At 44.6% G+C, this 11,067-nt stretch overlaps 1 protein-coding gene across 1 annotated transcript in view; it reads left to right on the top strand.

Moving 5' to 3' along the window:
* Nucleotides 1-1,859: 1,859 nt before the first annotated feature.
* Nucleotides 1,860-11,067, top strand: part of COL21A1 (collagen type XXI alpha 1 chain) — a 94,715-nt gene continuing 85,507 nt past the window's right edge. Inside the window, exons 1-2 of the mRNA XM_066612420.1 lie at nucleotides 1,860-1,944; nucleotides 10,225-10,776. Of these exons, the coding sequence (XP_066468517.1) occupies nucleotides 1,860-1,944; nucleotides 10,225-10,776 (637 nt within the window). The remainder of the gene's footprint in view (nucleotides 1,945-10,224; nucleotides 10,777-11,067) is intronic.

Raw genomic sequence — 11,067 nt, 5'->3', positions numbered from 1 at the left:
GCGATCTACCGGTAGATCGCGATCCACCTATTGAGCACCCCTGCACTATATACTTTCATGGGAGTAAGCCCCATTGGACACAATGGGGCTTACTTCTAAGTAGACATGCCTAGGCTTGGACTCTGAAGTTGCAATCCTCTCTGCACTTTCCTGGGAGTAAGTCCCATTGACTATAATGGGGCTTACTTCTGAGTAAACGTGTCTAGGATTGGTGGTGATTGAAAGGAAAGCTTGCTCGCTCGGAGCGGCTGGAGGGAGGAGGACTTGGAGCTGGCAGGCGGGAGGAAGTTGTGCCTGACTGTCTGAGGCTGCCATTCTATCCACACTTTCCTGGGAGTAAGCCCCATTGACTATAATGGGGCTTACTTCTGAGTAGACATGCCTAGGATTGGCTCTTAGTGCGGGAAGCAGCAGTGCACCCCCTCTCGCTCCTTCCCTCCTGCTGCTGCACCTCTGAGCAAGGTGGAGGCGGTTGGCAGTTCTGCCGGGGAAGCTCCCTCGCCTCAGCAACTGCAGGCCTCGATGGGGCGGCTCTTGGTCTTCGGCCAGGGGGGCTGTGGTGCCCTCCCAAGACTAAGGCATCCTGCAACCCCGCCAAGATCATGGGCAGAGCGGAGCCGGCTCTTCTGCCGCTGTGACCCCATTCCCAGCTCCACCAAGGGCGAGCTGGTGGGCAGGCAGCCTGCCCCGCACCCCCTCACCTCTCCTTCCTGCCCAAGCGAGTGCAGCCAAGGTGGGGCTTTCCCCAACCCCCCTCTGGCAGTTGGGTGTCACTCATAGAGGCCTCCTGAAAGGAAGGGATTGTTTGTTCTCTTACCTCAGAGCTGCATTGCCCTTAAGTCAGTACTGGAAAGCACTCACATAAGGGGTTAGGATTGTTTCCTAATTCATATCTTGATGGACCAGGGCTGGCTCATGACCTCTTGATGCCAAATGCTGTTTCCCTTACCCTATGCGGTGTGCCATGGGGATAAGGCTTCTGCTCTCCCACTCTCCTGTGTTCTACCTCAACACTCTCTTCCTCTCTGCATTTCCTTTTTCTCTCTGTCCCCAGTCTATTCCTTTTCCAATGCAGAGAGTGGAAAGTGGGAGGCAATTAGGCTGACAGAGAAGGGCACCCCCCCAACTGTTGCTTTAGACAACCACTTCAGTTAGCCTTATGGATGGACTAGACCATAATCTAGTGCATAATCTTGCACTAGACCATAATCCTAAAATGTAGTTCAGTATTTTCACAAGGTATTATATTTCACATTGCAGGATAGGCCCAGGATAGGACTGGGCCACTATTTTATCAAGTTTAGAAATCCATGTTTATAGTAGAGAAAAAACCATGTGAATCTCTTTCCTGATCATAAAAAGAGTATTTATTTCTGTCTTCCTTTGTTTGCATATGTTGAACTCAACCTTTACTATGTTTTAAGTAGTTTCTTGTGTTTTGTAATGCTTGAAAGTTATCTATCGTGCCATTGTTGTGCTGCTAATATAAAAACCAACAAACCCCCCACCCTACAACAGTTGTTGCACACTACATGTTTCTCTGTTCTATCCAGCTGGGCCATGTAGTTTCTGCATTCCTGGTGTGCCTGGGGTTTATCAAAACTCAGGGTACACAGAGAAGCTATCTTGTCTTTCTTATATGATTTCGCCCTTCTGAAATGTGTGAACTCTATACATTTGATCAAATCAACATTAAAGCGATGAAGTGCAATCATCTTAAGTGTGCGAAACCTTATAAAATTGTAGTACAGAAATCTAAATTAGTTTAGTGATGTTGTATTCTTGTTTAATACAATTGTATTAAAATGATTGTCTTTTCCGTTTATTTTAGGATTTGAAGTACTGGAAATTCTATATACATGGCAAACATAATGTTTCTTCAGACAGTGTTAATTTTGTTATTCCACAATTACATATTGGCTGAAGATGGTGATATACGATCAAGTAAGTATACTATCAACTTTATTTGCTAACTTCAACTGTTTAATCAAGGGTGGGGCTCTCCTAAAGAAGTTGTTTTCTGGTAGTTAGAGTATATAGTATTTTTCATGTTTTAAAAAAAATATAGTATATGACTTTTTTTTATAAAGTTTGAGACCATTTACAAATTGATATATAGTGGTGGTGGTGATGATGATGATGATGATGATAATAATAATACAGGTATTTATATACCGCCTTTTTTGGTCGTCAGATTTCTCCTCAGACTTTAATTCAAGGTGGTTTAGATAGGCAGGCTATACTAAATCCCTATAGGGATTTTTACAATTGAAGAAGGTTCTGTCTTTCAAGAACCACAACATTTCAGATGGATCTTTTATGATCTGGTATAACATTCTGGCCTCCATTTTCCTTCCACACAGGCTGACAGTGGCCAAAGAGCAGGTGGAATAACTCGGCATAACTTGGATAGGCTTGTTAGCTGCTTCAAGGTCTCACCGTTCACGGTGCCGGTGGCCTCGAACTGGCGACCTTTGGATGTTATCTTCAGGCAAACGGGGGCTCTACCCTCTAGACCAGACCTCCTGCCCATATAGTGGGCATATAGACCTCCATCCACATAGTGATAGACCTCAATTTAACATAACTTTTCTGCTTCATTAAGAACTAGTCATGTATGTTTTGGGCATTGTTGTCAGTGCATTTGGATTTAACAGACTTTGGGCGCAATCCTAACTTGCAGTTAGGTCGTTTAAATGTTTGTAGTTAGGCTGTAAAGCACGTTTGTGCCTCCTCAAGGGGAAGCCAGGCTGGTGCTCCGAGAAGCGCTGGCCTGTGGAGGCGGACATAAGCCTCCACACCAGCTTTCTCTCAGCTGCTTGTGTTGGCCCACCTGCGCCGACACAAGCGGAAAAGGTAGGCATGGGAGAGGCGAGGAGGAGGAGGGAGGGAGGTGTTCCTGGGCAGGGGGAGTGTGGGCGATGGGCGGCCCTGGGGGCGGGCGGGCAGGGAGCAGGAGGTGGGGCTGGGATCCAGCAGTTATGCCAGATCCCAACCCCCGTTCCCAGGGAGAACAGAGCGACTTCAAGCTGCTCCATTCACCTTGGACTTGTACCACCTCCAGAGGTGGCGCAAGTTTGAAGAGACCCATTGTTGCCAGCAGCCCTTAGCCAGGGGTAAGGGGAAACGTTTCCCCTTACCTCTGGCTGAGCCGCTTCTGGCCACAATCCTGCGCTGGATACAGCACAAGCCTCCTGGCTTGCCTGTTCCAGCATGGGTTACGATTGCGCCCTTTGGCATTAACAGGTACCCCTCCCCTCCTGTTACAGCCCTGTCTTATTGGGTTGCCTTACCAGTGGAACTTGAGTTCTGCTGGCTGAAGGAGGAGGATACTAGTGGAACACCACTTCCGCTGATGAATTCTGTGAGCCTCCAGCATGATTGCTCATGGCCCAATGCACTGACTGGGAGAGTCAATTGTGGTGTTATTGAGTTGGCAGTGGAGGCAAATGGTGGGAGGAGGAGGGATGAGGAAGCTTCTAGTCAGTGTGGGAGGAGGAACAAGAGGGCAGTTTTGGTAGCACTCACCTGCAGCCGAATTTGTTTCTGTGTAAGGGCACAATCCTAAAGTTTCCTAGCACTGAGTCCTAGCACCAGCGCCAGGTGCTGTTAATGTGCCATAAAGCACGTTTAATGGCACCCAGTGAGTAAGGAGCGCTGGCACTGGGCCTGTGCCAGTCATGTGCCGGGCCCAGTGCTGGCAGAAAGAGAACGTGCTACTGCCAGGGGTAAGTCTAACTGTTGGGTGACGGTGTGACCTCTGGGGGGTGGGGATAAGGGTAGGGGAGAGCAGGTGGGGGGAGGAACCAGGGTGGGATCTGTGATCTGACCTGGAATCTCAAGTCTGTGCCAGCAAAATAGCTGGTACATACTTGAGAAACCCCATTGCAGGGCTTGGGGCTTTCCCCGGAGAAAGGGAAAATTTTGGAAAATTCCAAATTACAGGATCTTTTACCTAATCCTTTATTGTTATTCCTAGTAAGTTTTGGAGTTTTAAGATTTGGTTCTAAAGCCTGTGTATAATAACACAGTTATTTTAATACACTATGGTCACTAGAAATGTATTTCAGTGAAGCCACGTCAGACATGGGTAACACAAATATATGAAGGATGGTATCCTAACTAGTGTGCCTGTTGTTGGGAGCGCCTTCTGCAAACACAAGCTTATTTTGTGAATGGAAAAAGTGTTGTGCTCAAAGAATGGGCAAGCACAAAAATCCCTTCCATTCATGGAGGAAGCTTCTGTTTGTGGAGGGATCTACCAGTGTGGAAACAATCGTTGGGATGTCGCCCATTGTATATAATGGGAAAATTCAAAAGAGGTTCTGAGGGTATCAGATGCAGTTATGAGATAGTAGATTTTTGGATGGAACAAAAGAAAATAGATCTATCTCAGTTTTTCCTCACAACTCTTTGAAATACTTTACGGGTTGAAGAAAACAGAGATGAGAGGGTTCATATGGATGAAATGACTAAGCCATGGTTTGTCAATCATGAGCACCATGGGGGTTCATTTCCTTCCTCTGAGTTCCCTCTTGCACTCTGATTCCCTCCTGAATTTCTTGGTTTACCCAAACCAGCATTTGTTGTGATATCTGATTTGAGTAAACTGAAGTTGATATCAAATTTGCATACAACCTTAAGGGTTCCATTTTAAAATTATTGTACATAAACATAAGAACAGCCCCACTGGATCAGGCCGTAGGCCCATCTAGTCCAGCTTCCTGTATCTCACAGCGGCCCACCAAATGCCCCAGGGAGTACACCAGATCACAAGAGACCTCATTCTGGTGCCCTCCCTTGCATCTGGCATTCTGACATAGCCCATTTCTAAAATCAGGAGGTTGCACATACACATCATGGCTTGTAACCCGTAATGGATTTTTCCTCCAGAAACTTGTCCAATCCCCTTTTAAAGGTGTCCAGGCCAGACGCCATCACCACATCCTGTGGCAAGGAGTTCCACAGACCAACCACATGCTGAGTATAGGAAAGGGGGCCCTGCCATCTTATCCAAATTTCTTTTTTTCTTCCCCTTTCCTCTTTTGTTTTGCTTAACATTCAGCCTAAAGAAAGTTCTGGGGGGAAAAAAAGCTTGCTTACTACTTTGTGATATTTTAGTTGGTTTGAAGAGAAGTATTACCTTGTGTTGGCTTTAAAGAAATTCAGCAAGGGGAAAAATATTTGGATTCTGTCCTGGTTACCCCACAATAAATTGAATCTAAGCCTTTCTCTGTTTAGTACATTATAATTACTTAAAGCCAGAAATGCAAATTGTGGAATTCAGGTTCAACAGTAAGTTATTTGTGATGGATAGGCCTATATATGTCAACTCTGTTCACAGTAGGAAAATGTTTTCTTAAATCTCTTCAGTTTTGTGTTATGTAGCTACCAGCCCAGTCCTACCTAACTCCATGTGAAGCAATACTGTGTGTGCCAACAGGGCACATGATGCGTCCCGCACCCCTCAGGGGAGTTTTGGACTGTGTCTCCTTGGGATAAGGGAACATTTGTTCTCTTGTCCTGGGATAAGCTCTCACAACCCCGCTAGTTCTACTCAGCTGGCCCAAGAAGGCGATTGAGGCTGGGAAGAGGGAAAAGACACTGGTGATATTGCTGCTGCTTATACTGCCTCCTTCCTGGCCTCGATCCTCTCTCTTAACTGCCCTGATCTCTGCCCTGTTCCTCCCCTCCCCCACCCCAATTCCACCCCCCACACCTCCCTCTTGTCTTCTGTACTTGCTAACCAGCACTGGTGCTCATTCTTTGTTCACTGGTGCACAGACCTGACTGCTCATCACTTGCTGTGGTGGCCTGGCTGTGTTGAACTTTGTGATGTATTTGTGATAACTTTGTGAATTTTGTAATAATTTTGTGATGTTTTGTGATATCTGTGAGGGAACTTACGCTGCCAGAACACTGGTTCTGATAGCATAAGTCCCTACAGGTAGAGTACTCCTTATCTAGACCTCTGAAATCTGGACTATTCCAAAATCCAGCCAAAGCTTTAAAAAAATTTTTTTTTGTAGTACAGTGTCTCTCAATGTTTGTCCTCTGCTGTACCACTTAACATGGTCCAAATATTCAGAGTACTACTGGAAGTAACTTGTGATAACATAATCACCAGTTACTTCAAGGTTGGGAGGCCAGATGCGATGCAACAAACACCAGTAAGAGACTCAGGGTGGATGGGAGGGGTTTTCAGAGCTTGGAAAAGTATGCTTTGGAATTCTGCCCACCAAGCCTACCTCTGTTTGTTGTGTCGCATTCCTGGTCTCACTGCTGGGCAGCTGGTGTCCAGGGGTCCTGCAAGTACCACCAGACACCACCTCAAGTATCAGTGGTGGAACTCATACCACTGGTTGAGAAACACTGCTGTAGTATGAACACTAGAAGGTCTTGTGCTCATTCTCATGTACAGTGCAGGTACAGGTTCTGTTCTTTGCTCTATGTCATGTACCTGTACAGACATTGTTGAAAAATGTCAGAGGTCTGAAGACACCCATATGGGTAACTGAACAGAACAAGAGGAAGCATTTCTCATTATATTTATGCAATTATTCCTAAATCCAGACAAATCTGAAATCAGACGCCTTCCCATCCCAAGCAGTCTGGATAAGGGATACTCAACCTGCGTTAGGATTGGACCATCCATGTGCAGTCCTATACATACTTTCCTGGGAGTGCTTACTTCTGTATAGACCTGCATAGAATTGCGCTGCAAGAACAGTAGCAACAAATAGTTTTGCAGTGTTTTTAATCCAGACTGCAGTGTTTTTAATCCAGATAGCGAGACGCCAGTGCATGGCAAAGGAGGCAAAGGTGTGTGTGACTTTCAGTTCCCCCCACCCAATTCAAGTTGAGACAAATCCTCAGATAAAAAATCAGTGGATAAATAGGTTGTACCTGTACTTATTTATTTATATTTGTGTACTATTTAGGTTTATACTCTCTACGATTTCTGTACAGAGTTTTCACCTATCAAATGTTTATGCCTAATAAAGGTTTTGTTGACTGTTGACTGTACTTATTTTATTCATTGCTTTGTAAAGATGTCTTTTAAAAGACTATACAGTCGTGCACCACTTAATGACAAGGATCAGGACATCCCAGTGGTTGATGCAATGTGAACCCTCTGCAGGGAAGGGAATGCTCTGCTCCCCTCGCCTCCAGAGGGTTGTCTGAGCCTCCCAGAGGCAGCGCATGTCCGCTTGCTGTCTCTGAAAGGCTGAGACTGAGGAAAATTGCATCTCTTGCTTGACTTCCAGTTTCATGGAGGAACCCGGAAATCACGAGAGAGACGTGATTTCCCTCAGTCTGAGCCTTGCAGAGGCAGTATGCAGATGTGCACTGCTTCTGGGAGGCTCAGACAACCCTCTGGAGGCGAGGGGAGCAGAGCAGACATTCAGAGGGTTGGGGTTTGTGCCTTGACGAATGCATGACCACATGTGGTTATTGGATATGCAATCTCGGTGTTAGCTGGAACATTGCTAAAGGGTGCACCCCTGTGCATATTTTAAATAAATGCCTACATATGTGCAGAGTGTTTACTGTAGGTAGCAAAAATTGAGAACCAACATGTGTATGTCTCTGCATCACAGACAATGGCTGCAATCCTAACCACACTTTCCTGAGAGTAAGCCCCATTGAACAAAATAGGACTTACTTCTGAGTAGACCTGGTTAGGATTGTGCCCAATGTCTGTTGACTTATCTGTGGTAAACATAGAGTTACTATCCAGTGCATAAAGATATATGTAGAGAATCAATAATGAAGATACTCACATGGAGTGACTATGTTCAAGGATGTATTAGTATGGGCCACTTTTTTTACACATGGTTTGATACAATGTGGTTAGAAAAAACCAAATGTGGTTCGAAATGGCCATGTACTGGTGATGTATGAGAGTCTGTGGTTTCTCTCCAGTGAGCTGTTAAAACCACAAATCACTTTGCTTGGTTTTAAAAGGTTTAAACCATACTGTATGAACTATGGAAAAATGATGTATATGGGCATTTTTTCTTCTTTTTTACTAAGATGACTAAGGCTGCAATCCTAACCACACTTTCCTGAGAGTAAGCCCCATTGAACAAAATAGGACTTACTTCTGAGGAGACCTGGTAAGGCTTGTGCCCTAACACAACTGTTTTAAAGGTCTTGTTTCTAGAAACGGGAGTATAATCCCATTAATATAATCCACATCAGAGAAATTTAATCACAAAATGTGAACAACAAGTTATAGATCAACAAATATAAAAGCAACAAGATAAAGTAAGAACTTATATCCTGGCTTGTGGGTATGGAATCTGCCTGTGAGCAAGGGACTTTGCATTGCCTGCATAAGCATGCTTTATAATAATAATAATTTACCATGCTCTGTTTATAATAATAAAAACCATACTTTATAATAATAATATAATTTACATGGAAAAAAGGAAAGCAACTGGTGTCATGTTGATCCATATTAGGGTAGAAATTGCAATATTGATACTGGATTTGTACAGTTATTTTTAAAGCCCATGGGTATGTGTCTGTAATCACCATGTGACTTGGTGTGCAATTTGAACTTGCCCTTTTGATTACTATATGTACAAAAAATGCAAGTGAAGAGAAGAATGAGTAGGTGAACTAGATGGAGTTTTGTGAACAAAGTCAGGGCTTCAACCTCTAGTACAGTGATTTTCAACCCTTTTCAACTCATGGCACACTGAGAAGGCACTGAAATTGTCAAGGCACACCATTAGTTTTTTGACAATTGATAAGGCATACCATGTTGCTGGTGGGGGCTAACATCCCCAATGGCCCTACTAATAAATAATCCTCCCCCAAATTCCCGTAGCATGCTTAAAAAGTGGCACATCATTCGTGGCACACCAGTGTGCTGTGGCACACTCGTTGAAAATTGCTGCTCTAGCAGACTACCAAAAAAGAGGAATATAGCAGGACAGCCATTGAGCAGGCCCTCTTGGTGTGTCACCATCATCTGAACTTAAGAAGGCAGCAGGACATGCAAGAAACCCTCCCTTCCTGATCTTAATGGATAGGTAGACTCGTATGAAGGAAGGCAGTCCTATATTATTTGCCTTGACCTGTTTGTTTAGGTCTTTAAATGTAATGGCCTTTGGATCATGCTTGTGAGGGTTGCCCCACAAAGGGGGGTCTCTTGGGGTCACCTGGTGGGGTGCCGAGCGGTGGCTGGATGGCCTCTTGAAGTTCTCTGGGCGGGGGTGTCCGCCTTCCTGGGGTTCTCTGCAGGGGAAACCTCAGATCCAACTGGGGGGGGGGTTCACAACACCCTTGTCCTGCCCCCTGGAGACAGGACCTGAGATTCTTGGTCCTCAGGCAGGGGTTCCAGCTCCAGCCTCCCCTCTCCAGAACTGCCTGTCATCACTGGCTTCCCTGCTTTTTTCCTCCCAGCCACACCTTCAGCTCCTCCCCTGCCTCCCCAGGCTTACAGGGGCCCCGGCCCTAGCCTGCTTCTCTCCTCTCTGGTGGCTAACGGTGATCCTGCCCTGCTCACTGCTCTGGTCAGGTGAGTCCTGGGGAGACTGTATCTTCCACTCAGCTGCCTCGCGTCTTGCCTGGTCAGCCGGCAAGGTGGTGGCGACTCTGTGGCACAGTGGTTCTTTCGCGGGCCGGCTGCCATGTAAGGCAAGGGTTGGGCAAGGGCTCGACCCCCAACAATGCTCAAAGACAAATTTGGAACCAATGAGAAATTTGGCTTCACTGGGCATCCCACACCAAGTAATTCAAGAAGTATGGCAAGCATCCCCTGATCCCATAGTGATGCGAAATGGTTTTTTTTCAGATTCATCAGAAAATCACTGAATGAACATGTGGATTTATTGGATGAATATAAATTCACTGAGAGATTAAAGATAGTCAAATGCTAAGATTATTAATTCTGACCGCAGTTCAGATTGAGAATTGTGACCCCCCAACTCCAGAGAGCTTATCTGTGGAAATTAAATAAGTCTTCAACTAGCCATGACTGACTTAAAATTTAAGTTGTGTTGCTTTCACTGAGGCTTAAGCTTAACTGACTTTCCTTGTTTGGGTTGATGAGCACAAGCATAATTTATTGTGATGGCAAAAGTATCGTGGTCTTGACACCTGGAAACAGGGTGTCAAAACCTGGCAGTTGTAAGAAAATACCTTATTGCATGTTCTGAACTGATTATAATAAGACCCACCTTTTGATTTTCTTTCTCTCTTTTTGTTAAGGTTGCCGAACTGCACCAACAGATTTAGTTTTTATTTTGGATGGCTCCTACAGTGTTGGACCAGAAAACTTTGAAATAATCAAAAGATGGCTTGTCAATATTACAAGTAATTTTGATATAGGACCAAAGTTTATTCAGGTTGGAGTGGTTCAGTACAGTGATTATCCTGTACTTGAAATTCCACTTGGAACTCATGATTCTAATGAAAACCTAGTTGGAGAAATGGAATCCATACACTACTTGGGAGGAAATACAAGAACTGGGCGAGCAATTCAGTTTGCTATTGACCACCTCTTTGCTAAATCCTCAAGATTCCTCACAAAAATAGCAGTGGTTCTCACTGATGGCAAGTCACAAGATGAAGTCAAAGATGTGGCAGCTGAAGCAAGAAAAAATAAAATCACCCTATTTGCCATTGGAGTTGGCTCAGAAACTGAAGAAGATGAACTGAGAGCAATTGCCAACAAGCCGTCAACAACGTATGTGTTTTATGTTGAAGATTATATTGCAATATCAAGAATCAGAGAAGTAATAAAGCAGAAACTCTGTGAAGGTAAATGTTAATGCTTCTTTCCAACATAATTTTTAAGGTGTATCTGTGATGTTGTAGTGTTGAATCTTGCCCATTTCAGTAGCATTTGGCCTACAGATAGAGGCATACGTTTCCTGAATGCATTGTGTGTGACAGAAGAGGTAAGAGCATGCCTTCAGCTCTACCATATGTATAGTATCCCTACTTGGTGTGCAAGTTGGACCTACACATCTGAAAGTCCAACCAGCTTAAATAGCATTGATTTGCATTAAACACTGTTTGATTTTGGTAAATTGAAAAGCAGTATGTGTT

Source organism: Tiliqua scincoides, chromosome 1 (assembly GCF_035046505.1).
Source record: "Tiliqua scincoides isolate rTilSci1 chromosome 1, rTilSci1.hap2, whole genome shotgun sequence".
In the NCBI taxonomy this organism is placed as follows: domain Eukaryota; kingdom Metazoa; phylum Chordata; class Lepidosauria; order Squamata; family Scincidae; genus Tiliqua; species Tiliqua scincoides.
This window is presented reverse-complemented; position numbering and strand designations above follow the sequence as displayed.